Here is a 25,561-nt window from a genome sequence, read left to right on the forward strand (position 1 = left end):
CGGGCGGGGGGGGGGGGGGGTGGGTGGGGTGCGAGTGGGCTGGTTGGGGGACCTCCTTGTGGGACTGCTCCTGGGCCTGGCCCGATTGCCTGTCTCTCTTCCACGGCTACGTTCGCGCCTGAGTGTCCCTGGAGATGGAGCAGGCGGTGTCCACCGGCACGCTCGAGGCCTTCCTCGACAGGTGGGCACCGCAGGGACTGGAGTGCATCATCACCCCCGGAAACCAAATGTTAATTTAATTTGTTAAGTTTCATTTGATTTTTAAGTTACAGTTAATTCACAGTTAATTTGGTACACCAAAAGAGGACCACCGGTAATGGAATATTAATTTAATTGGTTAAGGTTCCTTTAAACTTGTTTTTTTTGGGGTTCAGTTACAGTTTTTATTGGTTGTGTCCCTTTTAATAGGCAATTGCCTGTGACACGAGTCAGCCCCGATCCCTGCCCCCCCCCCCCCCCCGGTGTTATATGCCGCGCCGTCACATCCGCTCTCCCTTTGGCCGCCATTTTGCTGGCCGCCTCGTGTGTGCCTGGCTGTCCCGCCGCTCGCTCACCGCCACCGCGCAAGGTAATTTAGCGGCCCACCGTCCCGCGAGGGCGATGGTTTTATTCAGGGAGGTCAAGGGCTGCGCTGGTCCGGTCTACGTGCCGCTGTGACGGGCCCAGGCGTTGCGGACATGTCCCGCGGCCTCGGCTACAGCGCGGGCACCGGATCGAGCAGACCCGCTCTGTGTGGGGAAACCTTCCCACACCCGGCTACAGGGCTGAGGCCCGGTCCCTCATAACTCGAGATCATACAGGCCGGGGTGGGGGGATCGGGCCCGCACTCTGCGATCAATGGGGAGCGGGCCTTCACGAATCACGGTTTAAGTTCAACGTAAGAAGTTTTTTTTTAAATCGTGCGACGAATTTCATATTCTTCCCACTAAAGATTGTTTTACGGAGTTGAGCGCGATTCTGCTGAAATTGGCCCCTCGCTGGAGAGCTGGAGCAATTGCACTTCTGTATTTCGTTGCCTGGTGCGATTTTAGCCGCAGTGTTAACTTCCCAACCATTTATTTTTGATGTTCGGTTCTCTCTTCACCTTCCGCCCAACAAACATGAGAAAATTGTAGGTTGGAAACCAGTTGAGACAAATATATCCGATTATATCTGCTCGCTTTTCTAATTGAATTATCGAATAAGTCCGATCCTGCCACGAACAGGTTGAGTTCACGTTAAAATTCTACTTGGATAATCAGAGCATTTTTGTGTATGCTCTGTTTTCCTGTGATTCTCTTTGGTGGATGAATTGTGTGCATTGATGGGAAACCACAGCTGCATTAACTTGACACAACCTAAAATTGACTCTGGAAAACAGTATGGTGTACGTTTAGTAGTTTCACCATAAAATATTTGGTGTTTTTATGTATTCGCCTTCAATTACTGACCTAGTCTTGTATGCACTTCAAACGCAGGGTTTGAACTTTGTGTGACATATATAAAATTTATATGGATGTTTTATTTGAAATGGTATAAGTGGGGTGGTGTCAAGAATGATTATGGTTAGTTATCTACTTAATCATGTGTGCATGTTGGAACAAAACTAAGCATTCAAGTTAAGAAAGTAAGATTTCTGACTTCACAACAACCTGAGTGGTGGTGCTTAATTGATTTGACACTACCCTTTGCCCCAGGAACAGTAAAATCTGTACTTGTCTCAGCAGTTTTGCTTGTTTTGGATTTCAGTTTGAGTGAAGAGTTAGTTCATGTCCAAGCATGAGGTGAACATAAAGGTGAAATTTTGTAGCTGTGTGACGAAGGCTAATTTTTTTGAATGTTGAACCTTAATGTTTTTAGATGTTATGTTATTTCAGATGAAAGAAACAATCATGAATCAAGAAAAACTAGCCAAGCTCCAAGCCCAAGTGCGCATTGGTGGTAAGGTAAGCAGTTTCAGAAGAAAGTTTTCAGTTTTAGCTTAACTTTTTTTTGAATGATTGAGAAACCAGTGCATGGTATCTGATAACTGATATTGTGAGCATGACAAAGTTCTGTTCCCAAAATAAAGTTGGCAACAGAATTATTTTAAATTACCTAAAATTAACACTTGGGGTAGAAATTACAGTAATTCAGAAAAAAATTCTTATGAACAATTTGCATTTATATAGTGCCTGTAATGTAGTAAAATGTCCAAAGTGCATCACAGGCGTAATCAAACAAAAATTGACACCAAGCCAAAATTGGACATATTAGAACAAGTGACCAAAAGCTTGGTTAGAAGTAGGTTTTAAGGAGTTTAAAGGAAGATAGCGAAGTTTGAGGGAATTCCAGATCTTAAGGCCTAGGCAGATGAAGGCACAGCTGCCATTGGTAGTGATGAAAATCGGGGGGGTGCACAAGTGGCCAGAATTGGAGGAGTGCAGAGATCTCGGAGGGCTGGAGGAGATTGGAGATAGGGAGGGGCGAGGCCAAAAAGAGATTTGAAAACGAGGATAAGAATTTTTAAATTGAGGCGTGGTGGACCGGGAGCCAATATAGGTCAGCGAGCACAGGGGTGATGGGTGAACAGGACTTGGTGCAAGTTTAGAGGAAAAGAGCCTTAATATACTGGGAATATACAACAGGTCTGTCAACATCTGTTAAGAATAAAAAAGTTAGCATTCTGTTGTTGACCTCTAGAAAAAGATTTGTTTGTATTCTATCTTTTCCAAAGTGCCAAGAAGCTTTGTATCTGATGATTAAGAAGTGCAATAATAGCACAATGAATTTACTTATGCAGCTATAATTCACATCTGTTAAGTGTAGATAATCTGTGATGTGACCTGAAATATTGTTTACCTGGTGCATTTAGTTGATGGAGTGGTGATTGGTTTGCCTCAGTATGATCTTGGAATAACTTCCAGCAGTTAATGAAAGGAACAAGCATTTGTATTATATGCAGCTGATTAAATTGTATGCAATCACATTTTTCTAAAGTTTTATGTAGCTAGATTGCATAATTCAGCAGCTGTTTCTAGCCTTGTAGTTAAATTTGGTTTGGAGAAAGTGTCTGGTATTGGTTTGTAACAGAAAGTTAATGCTGTGCTAACTATTTTGCTATGCCTTTGATCATGATGGCACTCTAGTCAGAATCTTAATCTTAAATGCAGTAACTTTAAAAATTGCATAGCAGCCTGGAGCCCTAATATACACAAAATCATAGCATATAGCTTTGTGCTATTGTCACTGCTTTGCCTTGGAGGTCTCACATTGAGACACAAGTTAGCTTATTTTGGAGCAACGGTAGAGGTGGTTTGGTAGCTAGGGTGTCTTTGATAGTTGTTACACAGGGAGACCCAGGGCCAAGTTGTTATACAGGGAGACCCAGGGGCAAGAACTTCCAATACAGTAGCATTTTCCTAAACGATGTACTTTTATGTCACCAATTTTGTCAATATTCTAAAGTGATTAATATTGTTTGCCTCCAAGTGGTTGGCACCTGAAATCATGGGCAGGATTTTCTGATTGGAGGCTTCTTGCGTGCAGATGCCTCTGATCGGAAAAAATCTACGCACTTACCTGCTGGCTCTGTAGATCTCGAGGCTTGCGATCCTGGGCCTCTGCTCTACGAAATGTGCAGAGGCCCAGGGACGCATGCGGTTCGCAAGCGCCCCATGGATCACGGGCCATGGGGAACCAATCAAAGAAGAGAATTCCCTTTCACACTTTTGACAGTTCTCTACGTATGGATCTGTCAAAAGTATGAATGGGGATCTCTTTTTAAAAGTTAAACCTAAAATACAATTTTTTTAAATCACGTATTTAAAATTACATTAAATTTTAAAAAATATATATTTTTTAAACACATGCTGGTAGATTTTTTTTTTTTAAGTTTTCAGCGGGCGGAAGTTGTGCAGAATGCGGAACTCTCTGCCCGCGGAGGCCTTTCTCCCGGGGCAGGTGGATGATCTGTCAAGAGGATACAGATCGGACGTGCCGGGTTTTAGCGCATGTGTTTCGCATGCCTAAACCCGGCACTTGCAAGGCCCCTATGGGTGCATACACACCTCATACGCACCCCTGGGGGTCGGAAAATCTGTCTTGTAATTGTATTCTTGTCAAAGGAAGGCAGGACATATGGGTATGATCTTGTGGCCATTACAGAAACATGGCTGCAGGGTGACCATGACTGGGAATTAAACATACCAGGTTATTTAACAATCAGGAAGGACAGGCAGGAAGGGAGAGGAGGTGGGGTGGCTATCTTAATAAAGGAAGGAATCACTATAATACAGAGAAATGATATTGGGTCAAAGGAGCAGGATAGTGAAACAGTTTGGGTGGAGGTAAGGAATAATAAGGGGGAAAAAACACTAGTGGGTGTAGTCTATAGGCCTCCGAACAGTTGCAACTCTGTTGGATGGAGTATTAATCAGGAAATAGTTGAGGCTTGTAATAAGGGAACAGCTATAATTATGGGGGATTTTAATTATATTAACTGGACAAATCAAATTGGGCAGAGCAGCCTTGAGGATGAGTTCATTGAGTGTATTAGGGATGGGTTTCTTGAGCAGTATATAACTGAACCGACCAGGGGGCAAGCAACCTTAGATTTGGTCCTGTGTAATGAGACAGGATTAATTAAAAATGTCCTAGTAAAGGATCCCCTTGGAATGAGTGACCATAACATGGTTGAGTTCCATATTCAATTAGAGGGTGAGAAGGTTGGATCTCAAACAAGCGTGCTGAGCTTGAATAAAGGAGACTATGAAGGTATGAGAGCGGAATTAATTAGAGTGGACTGGGAAAATAGATTAAAGGGTAAGACGGTACATGACCAGTGGTGTACATTTAAGGAGTTATTTTACAACTTCCAAAAAAAATATATTCCACTGAGGAAAAAAGGGTGTAAAAGAAAAGACAGCCATCCGTGGCTAAGTAAAGTAATTAAGGATAGTATCCGACTAAAAACAAGGGCATATAAGGTAGCCAAATCTAGTGGGAGGATGGAAGATTGGGAAGTCTTTAAAAGACAGCAAAAAATAACAAAAAGATTGATTAAGAAAGGGAAGATAGATTATGAAAGTAAATTAGCAAAAAATATAAAAACAGACAGTAAAAGTTTCTATAGTTATATAAAAAGAAAAAGGGTGGCTAAAGTAAATGTTGGTCCCTTAGAGGATGAGACCAGGAAATTAATGGTGGGAAACATGGAGATGGCAAAAACACTGAACAATTATTTTGTATCAGTCTTTACAGTAGAGGACACTAAGAATATCCCAACACTGGACAAACAGGGGGCTCTAGGGGGGGAGGAACTAAATACAATTAAAATCACTAAGGAAGTGGTACTTGGTAAAATAATGGGACTCAAGGCGGATAAATCCCCTGGACCTGATGGCTTGCATCCCAGGGTCTTGAGGGAAGTAGCGGTAGGGATTGTGGATGCATTGGTAATAATTTTCCAAAACTCACTGGACTCAGCAAAGTTCCCGGCAGATTGGAAAACTGCTAATGTAACACCCTTATTTAAAAAGGGTAGTAGGCAGAAGGCTGGAAACTAGACCTGTTAGCCTAACATCTGTGGTTGGTAAAATGTTAGAGTCCATTATTAAGGAGACAGTAACGGGACATTTGGATAAACATAATTTAATAGGGCAAACTCAGCATGGTTTCATGAAGGGGAAGTCATGTTTAACAAATTTGCTTGAGTTTTTTGAGGAAGTAACATACAGGGTGGATAAAGGGGAACCAGTGGACGTAGTGTATTTAGACTTCCAAAAGGCATTTGACAAGGTGCCACACAAAAGATTATTGCTCAAGATAAAAAATCACGGGATTGGGGGTAATATTCTGGCGTGGGTGGAGGATTGGCTCTCTAACAGAAAGCAGAGAGTTGGGATAAATGGTTCGTTCTCAGATTGGCAACCAGTAACTAGTGGTGTTCCGCAGGGGTCAGTGCTGGGTCCCCAACTCTTTACAATCTATATTAACGATTTGGAGGAGGGGACCGAGTGTAACATATCAAAGTTTGCAGATGATACAAAGATGGGATGGAAAGTAGTGAGTGAGGAGGACATAAAAAACCTGCAAAGGGACATAGACAGGCTAAGTAAGTGGGCAGAGATTTGGCAGATGGAATACAATACTGGAAAGTGTGAGGTTATGCACTTTGGCAGGAAAAATCATAGAGCAAGTTATTATCTTAATGGCAAGAAACTGGAAAGTACTGTAGTACAAAGGGATCTGGGGGTCCTGGTGCACGAAACTCAAAAAGTTAGTATGCAGGTGCAGCAAGTGATTAAGAAGGCCAATGGAATGTTGGCTTTTATTGCTAGGGGGTTGGAATATAAAAACAGGGAGGTATTGCTGCAGTTGTACAAGGTATTGGTGAGGCCGCACCTGGAATACTGCATACAGTTTTGGTGTCCATACTTAAGAAAAGACATACTTGCTCTCGAGTCAGTACAAAGAAGGTTCACTCGGTTAATCCCGGGGATGAGGGGGTGGTCATATGAGGAGAGGTTGAGTAGATTGGGACTCATTGGAGTTCAGAAGAATGAGAGGCGATCTTATTGAAACATATAAGATTGTGAAGGGGCTTGATCGGGTGGATGCGGTGAGGATGTTCCCAATGATGGGTGAAACTAGAACTAGGGGGCATAATCTTAAAATAAGGGGCTGCTCATTCAAAACTGAGATGAGGAGAAACTTCTTCACTCAGAGGGTGGTAGGTTTGTGGAATTTGCTGCCCCAGAAAGCTGTGGAAGCTACATCATTAAATAAATTTAAAACAGAAATAGATAGTTTCCTAGAAGTAAAGGGAATTAAGGGTTACGGGGAGCGGGCAGGAAATTGGACATGAGTCTGGGTTCGGAATGGTCATGGCCCTGTGGGTAGTGGAGTGGGCCCAGGGGCTGTGTAGCCTTGTTCTGCTCCTACTGTGTTCTAATTCTGTTAGATTTCAGGAGATGGTTTTATTCCTGTTCCTGGCTGGGGTGGAGATCGCCTTTACAGAAGGTAAGTACTGTAGAAAATATAGGGACAGAGTGATCTCCTGGAAGAATTTCGATCGCCTAGATGGGTCGGAGAGGAATTTCCCAGATTTTTTTCTCCCAAATTGGCCATTGGGTCTTTATCTGGTTTTTTGCCTCTCCCGGGAGATCACATGGGTTCGGGTGGATGCAGAGTGATAGAAGATTTGAGGTTAGGATCAGATCAGCCATGATCTTATTGAATGGTGGAGCAGGCTCGAGGGGCCGATTGGCCTACTCCTGCTCCTATTTCTTATGTTGACCCATGCATGTTTTATGTGCTGTTGTCAGCTGCATAACTGTTAATGATAACCAATGTAGATGCTGTTTACATGTTAGCTTATGAAAGATTCTGGATTGTACACCTCGGTAATGCTAGTGATTGGGATGTTGCGTCTTATTCCTCTTGCAAATTAAACATCCTTCAAAATGTGCATGTGACTGCTGTAATTTCTGCATAGGAGATTAAATACCTGTTAATGCTGCAAAGGACTAGTTTGGGCACTTACTTTTTCAATCCAGTATCTTTCAGTTTTGAGATATCTGGCAATGCTGGTGCCCTAGATAAAAGAGAAGTTTTCTGTTCAATCTTCTAAAGTTTGAGGGTTGGATCGTTCCACTTCTTACATTCATGAAATTGAATTTTCAGGTGATATCATGAAAATTAAATATGCAAGTAAAGTATACTTGTCTAGCTTCAGAAAAGGTTTTGCAATTCATTTGTAGATATTGTTTAGAAATGTCTTATTACAGTTGGCAAATAGAAATTGTTAATGGCAATTAGCCACATGCACTAATTTAGTAGAAAATGCCTTGCATACGCTATCATGATACAGGTAAATGTACTTCACGGAGATATAGATATATAATATATCTATCTAAATAAATAACTAAATAACACTTACTGCCATATCATTTTACCAACAAACACACAAAAAAGTATAATGTACACATGCATACGATGTGAGAATTGAGATTCCATACCTAACAATGGTGTCTATTACTCATTCATTATTTACTAATCAGACTGCAATGAGCCACATCTGGATTCCCAATTAGCCACTAGTGGCTAATGTATTGGTCAACATTGGTTTAGTGGATGGTTTGAGACTGGTTGTTGCTTCATATATGGATGTAAGGGCCTTTAATATGTAACATTTATTCAGTCCTTGATACTGATGTTTTGTAGCTATTACAGAACACAATCGGCAACTGCACTAAGCTGTTCACTGAATCCTTTGTGAACAAGTTCTTTAGCTGTCAAAAGCTTGCACAAAAAGCAAGTGTAAGTGACTGTTTTCACTAGTCTATTGTATCATTTATACTTCTATTGTCAGTTGTCGTAGTGTGGCGGAGAGACTGATTATTTTGTCAGTTATATCCTGCGTTAACTGACAGGAAAGCATCGAAATGAGTTAGATGTGAGCTCTTGTACCCATTGTAATGGAGCTTCAGCCAGGACCAGGTATGGGGATTTTACTACATTGTTTATGCTGCAAAAGTGAACTGAGCCACTGTTAGAAACAGTATCTCCACTGACTGGGTTGACTTCAGCATTCCCAAGAAAGACGAGTTAACTTTCTTTGCTTATGCATACCTCATTGAACACTGACCAAGCTGAGAGCCTTGTAGTTGTTGTAGCTCTTTGGGTGGAAGTGAGATTGTGGAAATGTACATGGAAAAGAAGGGTGCCAAAACTGAATTATAGTAGAACCAAAATGGCGTTCTAAGAATACTAGAACCAGCAATGGCTATCTCTTATTCCAAATCTCAATTTGATCCTTGGCCACTTGTATAATGAAGTATTAATGTGCGCCTTGGACTAGTAAAGTTCAGACTTTTTTCATAATTTATCCTGCTCTAGGTAAGTAGGTAAAACTTAAGAAGGCGAACGGCTGGCACAGAATCTGTTCACTTATCTTTAAATCTATTTCTACACTCATGGTTGATCTGGCAAATGCAGCACTTTGAACGCCACCGCAGCATGGAAGAAATAAGAATCATTTGGTCCAGCCAGTGGTGTACCTGTTTCGAATTGAGAGTTGATTTTCAGCAAATAAATTGGGTATTTTAGGTGCAATGTTTCAGTAGTTATTATATTGGAATTTAAATTTAAGTGTTAATTTAGATCATTGTATAATTTTTTTCTGTTTTTGTACCCAGGGTACTGCCCGCAGAAAGAAGAAGGTTGTACATAGAACAGCAACAGCAGATGACAAAAAGCTCCAATTCTCCTTAAAGAAGCTTGGTGTGAATAATATTTCTGGTATTGAAGAGGTATTCACAAAAATATATTTGTGTATCAAGTGATCCTCACTTGATTGGACCCTGTGGTACATATTGGGACTTTAGTCTTATTTTAGGGGAGAAAACAACACAGTTCCACTGCCCCCTAAAAACTAATAGTGTGAAAATTTAAGTATATATCTTGAAGATGAAATGGTGCCAATTTTGACATCGTTTTGATATTAATTCTTTTTCTTTTCCCCCGCCCCCTTTCCTTCGGTTTTGGGCAGTAGGTGCTGGTACAATCATGGGGGGGCGGGGGGTTGACTGATTTAATATGCACACAGCTGAGATATCTTGGCTAATGTTGGTATGGTTTAATAATTAAAGCTCCCTAGTGTTAATCAGGATATAACCTGAGATAGTACTCTTTTGTTGAAAAAACAAAAACTTAATTCATATATTTAAGGCACTAATGATGCTGCTTTTCTAATTAAGGGAAATTGGGTTTTTTACTTGAGATGCCTTTGTTATGGTGCTAGAGAGCAGGATGTTGAATGATATTTCAACTCTTGCACTAAAGGATACCTGCATTGTGGTAATTACTATTGAGGAATAAGCTGATACATCCGCTGAGTGGATTTAGTGAGTCACCATGTAAAGCAGTTTTCTCACCTAGGTTGTTGCTTTGAATTCTGCCCAGTGATTGCCTGGAGCTGTCTCCCCTCCAGTCGTAGATATTTGACAAAAATATGGGCAGTGAGTTCAATGTTAGTTGTTTTCTAATAGCTGCAAAGATTGCTGGAGGAATTGGAGAGAATGTTATGGTTTAAAGACCATGGTTAAAATTATTTTAAAATTCTGAATGGGTTTGATGGAGTAGATGTTTCCACTTGGGAGTCCAAAACTAAGGGTCATAAATGTAAGATAGTCACTAATAAATCCAATAAAGAATTAAGAGGAAACATTTTTACCCAAGAGTGGTTAGAATGTGGAACTTGTAACCACGTGGAGTAGTTGAGGTGAATAGCATAGATAACATAAGAAATTGGAGCAGGAGTAGGCCACTTGCCCCTCGAGCCTGCTCCGCCATTCAATAAGATCATGGCTGATCTTGGGCTCAAAGCCACTTCCCTGCCTGCTCCCCATAACCCTTCACTCCCTTATCTTGCAAAAATGTGTCTATCTCCACCTTAAATGTATTTAATGACCCAGCCTCCACAGCTCTCTGGGGCAGAGAATTCCACAGATTTACGATCCTCTGAGAGAAGAAATTCCTCCTCATCTCGATTCTAAAAGGGCGTCCCTTTATTCTAAAACTGTGCCTCCGAGTTCTAGATTTCCCCACGAGGGGAAACATCTGCTCTGCATCTACCTTGTTGAGCTCCCTCAGTATCTTGTATGTTTCAATAAGATCACCTCTCATTCTTCTAAATTCCAATGAGTATAGGCCCAGCCTGCTCAACCTTTCCTCAAAGCCAACCCCCTCATCTCTGGAATTAACCTAGTGAATCGTCTCTGAACTGCCTCCAATGCAAGTATATCCTTCCTTAAATAAGGAGATGCCTTTCAGGGGAAGCTAGGTAAGTAAGTACGTGAGGGAGAAAGGAATGGAAGGATATGCAGATAGGGTTGGATGAAGTTGGATCGGAGAGACTAAACACCGGCGCAGACCAGTTGGGCCAAATGGGCTGTGTCTGTGCTGAAAAGTATCCATAATTAACTTATTTTGGGCTAAAATCAATTGACATTTTAAATGCTAAAATTTAAGTGTTTTACCTTTGAAAGGAGAGTCATGTATGAAATATTTTTTAGCAATTCGCTTAAAGTGCTTAAACATGCTTTGAAAAGGACCCTGTTGATGAGAATGTTCATTGTAGCAACTACATAATGAAAATTCTGTTTTCTCAACTGATGTGAATGTTCTTGCTCTTATTTTGAAGTCATTGTTTCTACTATAGTTACAATCTAATTGGAATCACTTCTAATTCATGAACAATAATAAAATACAGCTTCCATTAGAAACTAATGACAATCTAGAATATAGCAGTACAATTGAAATTGTGAGAAAGTGAGGAGTTGCCAGTGAAATTTTACAATCCATATTAGAATCAATGACTGAATCCAGGTGTACAAAGACTGACTTAAGTTGCATTGTACAGCTGTTAAAAATTCTTGCAATTTAGTGAATAGCTTTAAATCTCTTGCAGGTGAATATGTTCACAAACCAGGGAACAGTCATCCATTTCAATAATCCTAAAGTTCAGGCTTCACTTGCTGCAAATACATTTACGATCACAGGACATGCAGAGACTAAGCAGCTGACTGAGATGCTGCCCAGTATCCTGAATCAACTTGGAGCTGATAGCCTGACCAGCTTGAGGCGGTTGGCAGAGTCACTGCCTAAACAACGTTAGTATACTGAACTTTGTACCTCCTTGTGAATGTTTTTAAGCTATGTTAATTTTATGTTTAAATGCATACACTTTTCATTAATTCTCGTAAGTTAATTTGTGTATGGTCACCCCATGTTGCAGAAATTCAACATAGAAGATAGGAGCAGGAGTAGGCCATTCGGCCCCTCGAGCCTGCTCCGCCATTCATTGAGATCATAGCTGATCATCCAAACTCAGTACCCTGTCCCTGCTTTCTCTCCATATCCCTTGATCCGTTTAGCCTTAAGAAATATATCTAACTTCTTGAATATATTTAATGAATTGGCCTCAACTGCCTTCTGTGGTAGAGAATTGCACAGGTTCACCACTCTCTGGGTGAAGAAATTCCTCCTAATTTCTGTCCTAAATGGCTTACCCCTTATCCTTAGACTGTGACCCCTGGTTCTGGACTCCTCCACCATCGGGAACATCCTTCCTGCATCTAGTCTGTCTAGTCCTGTTAGAATTTTATAAGTTTCAATGAGATTCCCTCTCATTCTTCTAAACTCCAGCGAGTATAAGCCTAATCGACCCAATCTCTCCTGCCATCCCAGGTATTAGCCTGGTGAATCTTCGCTGCACTCCCTCCATGGCAAGAACATCCTTCCTCAGATAAGGTGACCAAAACTGCACACAATACTCAAGGTGTGGTCTCACCAAGGCCCTGTACAACTGCAGCAAGACATCCTTGTTCCTGTACTCGAACCCCCTCGCTACGAAGGCCAACATACCATTTGCCGCCTTAACTGCCTGCTGCACCTACATGCTTACCTTCAGCGACTGGTGCACAAGGACACCCAGGTCTTGTTGCACTTCCCCTTCTCCCAATCTATTGCTGTTTAGATAATCTGCCTTCCTGTTTTTGCCACCAAAGTGGATAACCTCACATTTATCCACATTATACTGCATCTGCCCAATCACCCAACCTGTCCAAATCGTACTGGAGTTTCTCTGCATCCTCCTCACAGCACACACGCCCACCCAGCTTTGTGTTGTCTGCAAACTTGGAGATATTCCATCTAGTTCCCTCGTCTAGATCATTAATATATATTGTGAATAGCTGGGGTCCTAGGACCGATCCCGGCGGTACCCCACTAGTCACTGCCTCCCACTCGGAAAAAGACCCGTTTATTCCAACTCTTTTCTTCCTGTCTGCCAACCAGTTCTCTATCCAAGTCAGTACCGTGCCCCCAATCCCATGTGCCTTAGCTTTACACGCTAATCTCTTATGCGGGACCTTATCGAAAGCCTTCTGAAAGTCCAAATACACCACATCCACTGGTTCTCCCTTATCTATTCTACCAGTTACATCCTCAAAAAATTCCAGTAGATTAGTCAAGCACAATTTACCTTTTGTAAATCCATGTTGACTTTGTCCGATCCTGTCACTGTTTTCCAAGTGCTCTGCTATTACAGGAAACTCGATTTACCGGCACCTAAATAACCGGAAATCTCTGTTAACCGGCAAAATGCAGGAGTAGGTTCAGGTAAGTTTTGCTTCATATTAGTGGCCGTTCCTGGATCTGTGGCTGTGTAACTGGGGTTCCTGCACCTGTTGCTAAGCAACAGGGATGCTTGGATCTTGTGGCCGGGGTTCCTGTACCTGTTGCGAAGCAACAGGGACGCTTGGATTTTGTGGCTGGGGTTCCTGCACCTGTTGCTAAGCAACAGGGAAGCCTGGATTTGTTGCTGTGTACGGAGCTCTCGTACCTTTTACTATACCTCTCTGTAAGCCGGACTTTTTGATAAACCGGCACCACGCCGGTCCCGTCGGTGCCGGATAAAAGAGTTTCCTGTACATCTTTTATAATGGACTCTAGCATTTTCCCCGCTACCGATGTCAGGCTTACCGGTCTATAATTCCCCGTTTTCTCTCTACCACCTCTTTTGAATAGTGGGGTAACATTAGCTTCCCTAAAATCCATGGGAACTGTTCCAGATTCTATCAAATGTTGGAAGATGACCAGCAATGCATCTACTATTTCTAGGGCCACTTCCTTAAGTACCCTAGGATGTAGATTATCAGGCCCTGGGGGTTTATCGGCCTTCAATCCCGTCAATTTCCCTAACACCATTTCCCTACAAATACTGATTCCTTTCTGTTCCTCCCTCTCATTAGACCCTATGTTCCCTGACATCTCTGGGAGGTTATTTGTGTCCTCCTTTGTGAAGACAGAACCAAAATATATATTTAATTGGTCTGCCATTTCTTTGTTCCCCATTATAAATTCCCCTGATTCTGACGGCAAGGGACCTACGCTTGACTTCACCAATCTTTTTCTCTTCACATATCTATAGAAGCTTTTACAGTCAGTTTTTATGGTCCCTGGAAGCTTATTCTCATACTCTATTTCCCCCTCCTAATTAATCTCTTTGTCCTCCTTTGCTGAATCCTAAACTGCTCCCAATCCTCAGGTTTACTGCTTTTTCTGGCCAATTTATATGTACTCTCCTTGGATCTTATGCTATCCCTAATTTTCCTTGTTAGCCACGGTTGAGTCACCTTTTTTGTTTTTATTTTTATGCCAAACAGGGATGAACAAATTCTGTAGTTCATCCATGCGATCTTTAAATGTTTGCCATTGCCTATCCACCGTCAACCCTTTGAGTAACATTTCCCAATCGATCCTACCCAACTCGCGCCTCATACCATCGTAGTTTCCTTTATTTAAATTCAGGACCCTAGTCTCTGAGTCAACTAATGAAGAATTTGATCATTACATAATACCCAGTCTAAGATGGCCTGATCTCTTGTTGGTTCCTCGACATATTGGTCCAGGAAACCATCCCGTATACACTGCAGGAATTCCTCCTCCACAGTATTACTAATTTGGGTAGCCCAATCTATATGTAGATTAAAGTCACCCATGATAACTGCTGTGCCCTTATTGCACGCGTCTCTAATTTTCTGTTTAATGCCATCCCCAACCTCCGCATTACTGTTTGGGGGCCTGTATACAACTCCCACTAACGTTTTCTGCCCCATGGTATTTCTCAGTTCTACCCATACAGATTCCACCTCATCAGAGCTAATATCCTTCCTTACAATTGTGTTAATCTCCTCTTTAACCAGCAATGCTACCCCACCTCCTTTTCCTTTTTGCCTGTCTTTCCTGAATATTAAATGCCCCTGGATGTTGAATTCCCAGCCTTGGTCACCCTGGGGCCATGTTTCCGTAATCCCAATCATATTCTATCCATTTACATCTATTTGCGCAGCTAATTCATCCACCTTATTACGAATGCTCCTCGCATTAAGACACAAAGCCTTCAGGTTTGCTTTTTTAACACTCTTGGACCTTTTAGAATTATTATTTACTGTGGCCATGTTTGATTTAAACCTTTGATTTCTCTGACTGCTACTTTTGCTTTTCTCCTTCCTGTCTTTTGCTTCTATCCTTGTTTCCCTTTCCTCTGTCTCCCTGCACATGTTCCCAACCCCCTGCCATTTTAGTTTAAACCCTCCCCAACAGCACGAGCAAACACTCCCCCGAGGACATCGGTCCCGGTCCTGCCCAGGTGCAAACTGTCCGTTTTGTACTGGTCCCACCTCCCCCAGAACCGGTTCCAATGTCAGTCAGTCAGTTTTTATGAATCCCTCCCTCTTGCACCATTCCTCTAGCCACGTATTCATCTGAAATATCCTTCTATTTCTGCTCTGACTAGCACATAGCAATCCTGAGATTACTACCTTTTTGAGGTCCAATTTTTTATTTACCTCCTAACTCCCTATATTCAGCTTTTAGGACCTCATCCCGGTTTTTACCTATATTGTTGGTACCTATATGCACCACGACAACTGGCTGTTCGCTCTGCAGCCGCTCCGAGACATCCTTGACCCTTGCAAGAGGGAGGCAACATACCATTCTGGAGTCTCATTTGCGGCCGCAGAAACTCCTATCTATTCCCCTTACAGTAGAACCCCCTATTATTATAGCTCTCCCACTCTTTTTCCTCCCGTCCTTTGCAGCAGAACCACCCACGGTGCCAGGAAGTTGGCTGCTGCTGTCTTTCCCCCGATAAGCCATCTCCCTCAACAATATCCAAAGCGGTATATCTGTTTGCAGGGGATGGCCACAGGGGACCCCTGCACTATGTGCCTGCGCCTAATACTCTGCCTGGCGGTCACACATTCCCTTCCTGCCTGTGCTGCTTTTACCTGCAGTGTGACCAACTCATTAAATGTGCTATCCACGACGTCTTCAGCATCGCGAATGCTCCAGAATGTATCCATTCGCAGCTCCAGCACTGCAATGCAGTCTGCCAGCAGCTGCAGCTGGATACACTTCCCGCCCACATAGTGCAGGAGGAGCATACCACTGTGCCGAGCTGTACTGCCTGAATACCCTTTAATTAATTAACATTTTAAATCAATCCCACCAATTACGCTACAATTAAAAGATATACTCAAGGGCCCTTGTTTACCAGCAGTCCCTGCTACACAAGAGACCCTAGAAACTATAAACCACAAAAATTATAGCAAACAATTATGAAACATACTATTGTCATCTTGGCTCAGTTGACAACTTCTGACTCGAGAGGCAAGATTGCTAAGCTCCACTATGAACTTGAGTACATAACTAGACTGACACTTCAATGGGTTAGTAAAGGAGTGTTGCATTGTTGGAGGTGCAGTGTTTTAGCAGTGACATTAAACTGGGGCGATATCTACCAACGCTCTTTTTAAATAAAAAAATTGCTGCATGGCCACATGCGCGGTATCTTCCAGCAGCAGCGGCCTGCGTGGTGCCTCCCGATTGTTTTAGGGGTAACATTGCTATCTACCTGCTGCCAGTTAAACATAAGATCACTAGGACTGTTCAAAGAGAAGAAACGGCATCACAGAAACGGATTATCTTGGTGTTCATTTATTTACCTTTTGTGGGACTTTGCTGAGTTCATGCTGCATTTGCCTATCTCCTTTGAGTAACTCAATGGCTGTAATCTGCTTTTCTTTAAAGAAAGTTGTTCTGAAGTTTGCACGGTCTCTTTTGCTTTTGGCTTGGTTGTGGGAAAATAAGCCATGTTGCCAGGGATGAAGGACTTCAAGTATGTGGGGAGACTATAGAAGCTGGGATTGTTCTCCTTGGCGCAGCGACGGTTAAGAGGAAATTTAATAGAGGTGTTCAAAATTATGAAGGGTTTTGATAGAGTAAATAAGGAGAAACTGTTTCCACTGGCAGGAGGGTCAGTAACCAGAGGACACAGATTTAAGGTAATCGGCAAAAGAACCAAAGGGGAGATGTGAATTTTTTTTATGCAGCGACTTATGATCTGGAAAGCACTGCCTGAAAGGGTGGTGGAAGCAGATTCAATATTACCTTTCAAAACTGAATTGGATATATACTTGAAATGGAAACATTTATAGGGCTATGGGGATAGAGCAGGGGTGTGGGACTAATTGGACAGCTCAACCAAAGAGCTGGCACAGGCATAATGACCGAATGGCCTCTATGTTCTGTATGATTCTATGTCTATCAATTTTAGTATCTAGCAAATTTAAGTTGCACTTTAGTGATTATCTATTTGCTAAATGAGAGTTTGCTTAAAAGATAAATAGCTGAATTGCGATTGAAGATTTTTCACAAAAATAAATTATTTTGTTTGCAGCTGTGGACAGCAAAGCACCACTTGCTTCTGGTGAGGATGATGATGATGAAGTTCCAGGTAATTAAAAATTGAGTTCATATTGAAGCCAGTGGAGTGAAGCTGAAGTCATAACGAGAACTGTTATCTCAAATGTAGTCTTTATTGTTGGAAAGAGCAGAAGTACTTCATAGGCCTATACATGCTACCCAAATTTATTTGAATTCCACCACAGCACTGTACATAATATCCTAAGTAACAGAATTAAAATACCAACAAGTAAATTGAGAGAGAATTGCAGAAGGCAGCATTTCATAGTCAGTGTAATAAGTCAGACATTAAAATTTTGGATAAACACATCTTACTTATATGTATGGTACTATAGAAGTTTCATTAATGTTTGGAGGGTGAAAAGTCCATGTGGCTGGTACAATATGCAAGTTCTGTACACAATGCTTGGTTTCTGTTACTTAAATGATGACTTGTTTCTTGTAGATCTTGTTGAAAACTTCGATGAGGCTTCAAAGGATGAAGCAAACTGAACTGAAGTTTAAACCTGAAGATGATGCGAACTTGAAATGGCTTTAGCAAGCTGCTCTTTTAGTTTTTTTGCTTTTGTAATCTTGCATTTTTGTACTGTTCTGATATTTCATGGTTTTGCAATCATGGTGGCAGAATTATCCTATTGTTTTTGTTACCCATGGCAGCTCTTCTAATGCTGAGTCATGCAAATGGAATGTTTACTAGCTGCAACCTGGTTAAAATGAACAAGTCTGAACTGAATCTAGCACTGTGGATTGGAGTGGAAATAAAGGCGAGAAGCATCTAAATTTTGGTCTATTTAATTACAGGTTATAAAAATGTATGTTTCAGCTAGAAAATTGGCTTTTTTCTTGTGGGAAATACTTAAGTATTTATTTTTTGATTTGATTCACATTTCTGAGATGTCTACAGAAATGTGGGCTTACTGATTATGATCAGTCACCTGTGTAAAATTTCTGTTGCCAGGCCTCCAGGTTTGGGAAGTCTATTGACTATATACTAGCATTCCTGTTCACAAATTACTCTAGACCTAAGTGGATCAATTATGTGGGGGAGGGGGGGGAACCACTAGAGTGTGAGATTTGAGTATTGAGCTGTGAACTATACTGGATTCATAGCCTAAAATCACCAGGATTTAACAAACTGAAGTAAATTTGTAACAAGTGATTTTTATTTGTAATGTGCTTTGAAAATAACATCATTAGAATTCATAAATGTTTAAAATTTAAGCGTTTTAAATATAGCTCAACTCTAACCTGATACAGCAACAGTATTTCCGCATGCAAACTTGTTAAAGTGCTGTCAGAAGCCACGGGATGGGTCAGATTGGGTGTAATTACAATGCAAGAGCAGCTTTAAGGAATATGGAACAGATGCACTAAAATTCAGTATTCTTTCTCCTCAACCCTGCATGAATCGTAATGCAGATTATTAAGCTCTTGCATCTGTTAGCTTTCTATTTCCTTTTGTGTCTCCTCCCTAAAACCCAGTTCACTTTACTACATGTCAAGTGAAACTTAATTTTCCTGGAGGCGTACTTCAGACTTGAAATGAAATATATCCTTCAGGAAAGTTTGACATGACACAATTGCTCTTAACTGGAGTTTTTTCCCCGATCTTTTTGGGAGGAGAATTACAGACCAGATGTGAGGTTCTTTGACCATGTTCAGACGTTTAAAAGGAAGTGAATTTTGCTTACGTTGTGATGGATACCTGGTATCCATCATCCTATGTTACTGTGCTTCATGCATAAACTGATCACTAAAAGTAACCTCTTAGCAACCATGTTGTGTATAACTCCCTTGATGTGTCATAAATTGGTGTACCAGTGACCAAGGAGAATGGTGAATTGTAGGTGACATTTATGGCAATAGTAAGCATACAGATATGTGATAATTGAGCAAAATATCTGGAAATAAAAATGAATTCCCCTTGTGGCATCAAAGGAAGTTTTTCACATGAGCTCTTTCAAAGGTTCCAACAGCTATTTTTTTCTAATACAACTTGGTAACGAGGGCTGAGTAGGAGCTGCCAACTTTTATATATAGATGTTGTCCTTCAATGTTTTAGAATATTTGACAATTAATATCTGCTTTCCCTTGTGTATATAATGGTCACATTTTTGCCAAAGCACATGAAAATCTAGTGTTTAGTTGGTACATAAAACTAATGGGGTTTCTCTATGTAACTTGGCATTTGTTCAGTTCACAGTGTAAACTTAATAGTTACTGTTCTATGACGGCAGCTATTCTATACAGCGTATATATGGTATAAGTTCACTGCAATAAAAACATTGGACATCTGTTTGCAACCCAAAAAATGTAATCATTTAACATGAATGTGAGATATGCATGTGATAGTCTAAATGTTTACTCACCTTTTTTTTAATCCAAAGTTTGAGTCAATATTTATGGTGCTTGAAAGTATTAAATTGTACAAAATAGGAATTTAAAATTATTTGTCCAGTTTTTTTTTTATTTTTTAAAAGGCTTGTATAATCTCTCCCTGAAATCTATTCCATGTATTTTGACACCCTATATATGTTTACAGTGATGCTGCATGCTGAGTAAAGAGTATATGTAAATGATTCTGTTCTCCGGGTGGAATTCAGAATAAGATTATTTAAGTTATGGACATTGAGGTACATTGCTAGCCCGTGACTGTGGCGAGGCACCTGGCCTGCCATGAATTTAGATGAAATTGCAGGCAGCAGACCTAGTTTTCTGATCTGCACTTGTGGTAGGCCAGGTCTTGGGAAATCTGTACAAATACATTGAAGAGGTAACTTGGATAGCTTCAGATTTGACTGATTATATTTAAAATCTAAATTGATTTTTTTTTATTAATGCTTAGGATGGCCACTACTGTCCTTGAGATTTTTGGTATGGATTATTTTGAGAAAGTATTTTATTTTTAATAAAGTCCAGTTGAGCTATAGATAGTTCTGTACCAATGAGGGAACTGCAGTAAGCACAGCCTTTTCTAAACCTCCAGGCCCACACAATTCAAAAGGGGGGAAAAAGGCATCTAAGAAATATAAGCATGAATGGAACTGATTTTGCTTGGGCTTCGCTCACTGGATTGTCGGTTTGGGGGCTGTATAGCTCCAACCACGGATGAATCAGCACATAGACCAAATCAATGTTAATGCAGAGTCTGTAAAACATTTTTTTGTTAAAAGTGACAATAAAGCCAGTATACCAAACCATTTTAAGTACAAGTAGTAAATGAGCAATCATTGTTTAAGGAGTGGGTGCAAAGCTTTGTAAATGCACTGTCATTAGAAATTTGTGGATTCTGGTATTTAAAAGTTTTTTTTAACAGTACTCTGCCAGAATTTAAGCATCTTGTAATTAAAAAGCTCCAGAAATGTATCAAATTAGACATTCAGCTGGACAATTGAGGGCTGCTGGTTTAGTGTAATTGATAACTGGAATAATGTTTAATTTGAGGAAAGTCCACTTGGGCTTTCTCAGCATAAGTTCCTGCTCTTTTCAAGAGTCCTGCCAGCAATTGGCACTGATGGATACAAAAGGGCTTCTATCAGAATGCAACAACAACTTGTATTTATATAGCACCTTTTAATGTAGCAAAACATCCCAAGGCTCTTCAAAGGAGCATTATCAAACAACTTGACACTGAGCCACATACGGTGATAATAGAGGAGGTGGCCAAAATGTTGGTAGAGATAGGTTTTAAGGAGGAACTGTTTGTGTTTTGGGTGGCGGGGGTGAAATTCCAGAGCTTAGGGCCTTGGCAGCTCAATAGTTGCCAAGGGTGGAGTGATTGAAATCAGGGATGTGCAAAAGGCCAGAATTTGGGGAGTGCAGATATGAGAGTTCTAGGAAGGTTACAGAGATGGGGATGGGCAAGCCCATGGACGGATTTGAAGGATGAGAATTTTAAAATTGAGTCCTTGCTCAACCGGGAGCCAATGTAAGTCAGTGGGCACGGTGATGGGTGGACGGGACTTGGTGCAAGTTAAGATATGCAGCAGAGTTTTGGATGAGCTCAAATTTATGGAAGCTGGGAGGCTGGCCAGGAGTGCATTGGAATAGTCCAGCCTAGAGGTAACAGGCATAGATGGTGGTTTCAGCGGCAGGGTCAGTGCCGAACTATGTTACGGAGGTGGAAAGTGACAGTTTTAGTGATGCCATGGATATGTGGTTGGAAGCTCATGTCAGGGTCAATTAGACCGTCAAGGTTGTGAGCGGTCTGGTTCCGCCTCAGATAGTTGCCAGGGAGAGGGATGGAGTTCGAGGCTGCGACTGAAGACATTGGGTTTTAGTCTTCCCAATGTATGGTTGGAGGGTTTTAGTCTTCCCAATGTATGATTGGAGGAAATTTCTGTTCATCCAGTATTGGATGTCAGACAAGCAACTCATAATTTAGAGACAGTGGAGCGGTTGAGAGGTGGTGGTGAGGTAGAACTGGTGCCATCTGCATGCAGGTGGATCCTGACGTGTTTTCGGATGACATGTAGATGAGAAATAGGGTCAAGGATAGACCCTTGGACTCCAGAGGTAATGGTGCAGGAGTGGGAAGAGAAGCCTATGCAGGTGATAATGGAACCAGGTGATTACAGTCCCACCCAGCTAGACAACAGTGAAGAGCTGGAGGAGGATGGTGTGGTCAACCATGTTGAAGGTTGCAGAAAGGATGGAGAGGGATAGTTTACCACGATCACAGTCACACAGGATGTCATTTGTGACTTTGATAAGAGCCGTTCAGTAGTGACAGGGTGGAAAACTGATTGAAGGGATTCAAACATGGAGTTCCGAGAAAGGCATGGATTTGGGAGGTGACAACACGCTTAAGGACTTTGGAGAGGAAGGGGAGGTTGGAGATGTGGCGGTAGACTGCAAGGACAGAGGGGTCAATGTTTGTTTTTTGAGAGGTGATGGCAGATTTGAAGGGAGGGGGACAGTACCCGAGGATAGAACCGTTAATATCAGCTACCTTTGAGGGCCAGGAAGGGAAATTGGGTGGTCAGCAGTTTGGTGGGAGTGGGGTCGATGGAGCAGGAGATGGGTCTCATGGACAAGCTGAGCTCGGAGAGGGCATAAGGAGACAGGAAAGAAACTAGAGAAAGATCTGAGTTCAGGGCTAGGGCGTGGGGGAACCTTGGAGGAAGTTTGGCTTGGTGGGCTATGGGAAGGGAGGGCAGAAGCAGCTGAACGGATGGTCTCAATCTTAGTGACAAAGAAGTCCAGGAGCTCCTCACACTTGTTCGAGGGGAAGGTGGAGGAGACAGGAGAGAGGGGTTTAAGAAGATGGTTTGCAGTAGAGAAAAGAAGTCTGGAATAAAGAGCAATTTTGGCAGAGGAGAACACACCTCATAGTGCTTTATCTGGTCCAGCCAGATCTGGCGATGAATAGCTAAACCAATTGTCCACTATAAACTTTAAAATCTGCGTCCCTTGGACTTAAGGGAGTAGAGATGAGGGCGGGGGAACTGCCAGGGTTGGAGAGAGTAATGGTTTTAATGGAGACTAGCGCATCAAAGGTGGAGGTGAGGGTGTGATTGAGCAGATCGGTAGCTGCAGAAATGTCATACCGAATGGAGGGCCAAAGGCTAAACAGTTGGGATTTTGAAAGTGCAGTTCTAAGTGAATTGGGAGAGTATTTTTTCCAGGGGGGAACACAGAAGGAAGTAGGGTTGGGGGTGGAGAGCGATACAAGGAAATGATGGGAGTAGAGAGGCTACATGAGATGGCAAGGTCAAGGGGGTGGCCATGAATATGGGTAGGGGAATTTATATGGAGGGAAAGATTAAGGGAGATAAATATTGGCTTGCACGTGCAGGCCAATGAAGTCATTGTGTATGTATGGGTGTTGCGCTCAAATTTTATATTCAGAAGCATATTTACTTCTCTATAACCCATTCTGGGATTAAAATCTTCATTTGATTAGAAATATCATTAATAAAATTATTGCTAGACCTGCATTGCACATTCGCGGACCAATGACATCACTGTACACGAGCTATGCAGGGTGCCCGCAGTGTCGATAAAACTTCATTATCACAAGACATTAACTTCTAAATTAAACATCCAGGAGAATTTAATTTTGTTTTTTTTATTTTTGGGTGAATGTGTGACTTGCATGGCGCATGCGCATTGTCAACATCGCAGGTTGGTGAGGTCACTGCATATGTGCAATGCAGTTGCTCCATGGTGTCAATACTCAATCCATATAAATTTATGATGCAGGTACTTTTTTAAGTGTATTCGTTCTCGGGATATGGATGTCTCTGGCAAGGCTGGCATTTATTCCCCATCCCTCATTGCCCTTGAGAATGTGGTGGCAAGCCTTCTTGAACCGCTGCAGTCCGTGTGGTGAAGGTACTCCCACAGTGCTGCTAGGTTGGGAGTTCCAGGATTTTGACCCAGCGACGATGAAGGAATGGTGATATATGTCCAAGTTAGGATGGTGTGTGACTTGGTGGGTAACTAGGTGATGCTGTGCCCATGCACTTACTGCCCTTATCCTTCTAGGTGGTGGAGGTCACGGGTTTGGGAGGTGCTGCCGAAGAAACCTTGGCACTAGGTGGGAGAACCACTGCTGCGTAGCTACTTAAATAGCGCAAGCCTCAGATCAGCTGACACAGCCGTGATGCTTCGATGTATCAATGGAGTGCATGGGTGCAACACAATCTGGGGCCAGGCACAGCCAGTGGGGCTCTCATCACACGATAATTGAAAATGTAAATAATGGATACATTTACAAACGGCAACTATTCTGGACCAGCAACTGAGACAGGCCCCAGCAGTGGGCAAAGAGCAGCAAAAAGAAAGTAACAAGCAGGATGCCAATTTTATTTTTTCACTTTAAGTAGAGATATGAGGCAAAAGGCTGAAAGTAAGCCCAGGAATTTTTTTGCATTGGAGTCAGAGGCTCTGAAAATTTTGAGAGGGTCTGTGACGATGTTAATAGACTGGGCACAAAGTCACTAAACAGCCAGATTGTGTCATTACAGTTGAATGCAAGTCTACATAGGCAATTCCCATGTTACATGTGGACAAAGGAAATTATAACAGGAAAAAATTTAACACAAAAAGTGTAGCTAAAATTGGATAATAGAAAGTCAAGTGGTGCCAACAGGAAGTAAGAATTTTAATATGTAATCTTATAATTAGTAAAATATCCCATGGAGTTACACATAAAGAGTCAAGATTGAATGCGCTCTTCGGGTGAGATAGGATTAGAGCCTGGGGGATAATTGTAGCAGAATGTTCAGATGTAATTCAGACTCCATTTTAAAATCATACATTCTGTCATTTTTATATGATACTTTGACAAAACTTGTAGCAGCTTGGAAAGCAGAGGTAAGGTTGGTTGCAGTATAGGAGTTTATCTTCAATACAAGATGAGGAGCTGAGAAATGCATAATTGAGGTACTACAGTGCCACCACAGTTGGGAGTGTGTAATTACAACATGACCAAGGCAGTTTCCATTATAAATATGGACAAAGGAATTTACAATGGAAATGTTGGCCCAGGAAGTACATACAGATGTAAGATTTTGAATGTAGATATCTGACAAAATTGCTCATCATTTAAATAAAACAAATTCAGTCTAATCATGTTTTGCTGAATGCAGTTAGAAACTGGGCTATTTCACAGCACAGTAAATATAGCATCTAACCCAACCTGATCTGATGTGTGTGTGTGTGTGTGTGTCACCCTTCACCTTAAAATAGCACAAAGTTTATGGAAGAATATATGTAATCCATGTAGCATTGTAGAGACAAATGTCAAGTTTAAGGTGAGCAATTCATTCAACTGTCATTTTGTACAGTCATTTTCGTCGCTCAAGTCACTGCAGTCCTGAATGTCGTCTTTGCAGCGACTCTTAGGTATGCAGTCGCAGTCACTGAAGAAGACAGTAGCGCATTTCCATCCAGAACAGGCAGGGCACTGCAATTCTTTAAAACAAGCATTTGTTTCAGTCGTTTTTCCAACAAATTGATTTTTAAAAGTTCAAATTATGTAATTTTTAAATCTATTGTTTTGTGATGCTCAATAATGCACTGTTTTAATCTATCTGTGTATTATTAAAAACCAATGAATATCTTGTGGCCTTGCTCACAGTTAGTTGGAAGAAATTGTACATCTTTTAGCTGTGTTTGTTGGAATAGGGATCCTGGTCTAAGTGCTACCAACCCTGGCCTTGATGTTCTTGCTTCCTGGCTTCATTCACCTTTACTGTCTCCAGCCCTGCTATTCCTGCTCCTTAGCTTTTATGGTTGTTCACTGGGGAGATCCAATGTACTA

The 25,561-nt window shown here is 41.6% G+C and overlaps 2 protein-coding genes and 1 non-coding gene across 3 annotated transcripts in view; 2 read left to right on the forward strand and 1 right to left on the reverse strand.

The window, feature by feature from the left end:
* The first annotated feature begins 461 nt into the window (after positions 1 to 461).
* btf3 (basic transcription factor 3) lies at positions 462 to 19,738 on the forward strand. The gene is made up of 6 exons (XM_085990242.1): positions 462 to 568; positions 1,857 to 1,925; positions 9,159 to 9,272; positions 11,432 to 11,633; positions 17,267 to 17,323; positions 17,738 to 19,738. The coding sequence occupies exons 2-6, from the start codon at positions 1,857 to 1,859 to the stop codon at positions 17,782 to 17,784; spliced, it is 489 nt and encodes a 162-aa protein (XP_085846368.1). The 5' UTR covers positions 462 to 568; the 3' UTR covers positions 17,785 to 19,738.
* LOC147124604 (small Cajal body-specific RNA 24) lies at positions 7,494 to 7,626 on the forward strand. Its single transcript, XR_015080238.1, has one exon.
* Positions 17,387 to 25,561, reverse strand: part of LOC147124605 (low-density lipoprotein receptor class A domain-containing protein 1-like) — a 74,281-nt gene continuing 66,106 nt past the window's right edge. Inside the window, exon 6 of the mRNA XM_085990228.1 lies at positions 17,387 to 25,212. Within this exon, the coding sequence (XP_085846354.1) occupies positions 25,073 to 25,212 (140 nt within the window). The 3' untranslated portion in view covers positions 17,387 to 25,072. The remainder of the gene's footprint in view (positions 25,213 to 25,561) is intronic.

This window comes from Somniosus microcephalus, chromosome 1 (assembly GCF_052327205.1).
Source record: "Somniosus microcephalus isolate GS21.2 chromosome 1, FLI_Smic_1.0, whole genome shotgun sequence".
Taxonomy (NCBI): domain Eukaryota; kingdom Metazoa; phylum Chordata; class Chondrichthyes; order Squaliformes; family Somniosidae; genus Somniosus; species Somniosus microcephalus.

What these genes read in the sequence shown, in the direction of transcription:
- btf3 (XM_085990242.1), top strand. Translation starts at nt 1,857, where the DNA reads ATGAAAGAAACAATCATGAATCAAGAAAAACTAGCCAAGCTCCAAGCC. An exon ending in AAGTGCGCATTGGTGGTAAG is followed by an intron (nt 1,926 to 9,158) that starts GTAAGCAGTTTC and finishes TTTTGTACCCAG; the next exon opens with GGTACTGCCCGCAGAAAGAA. An exon ending in ATATTTCTGGTATTGAAGAG is followed by an intron (nt 9,273 to 11,431) that starts GTATTCACAAAA and finishes AATCTCTTGCAG; the next exon opens with GTGAATATGTTCACAAACCA.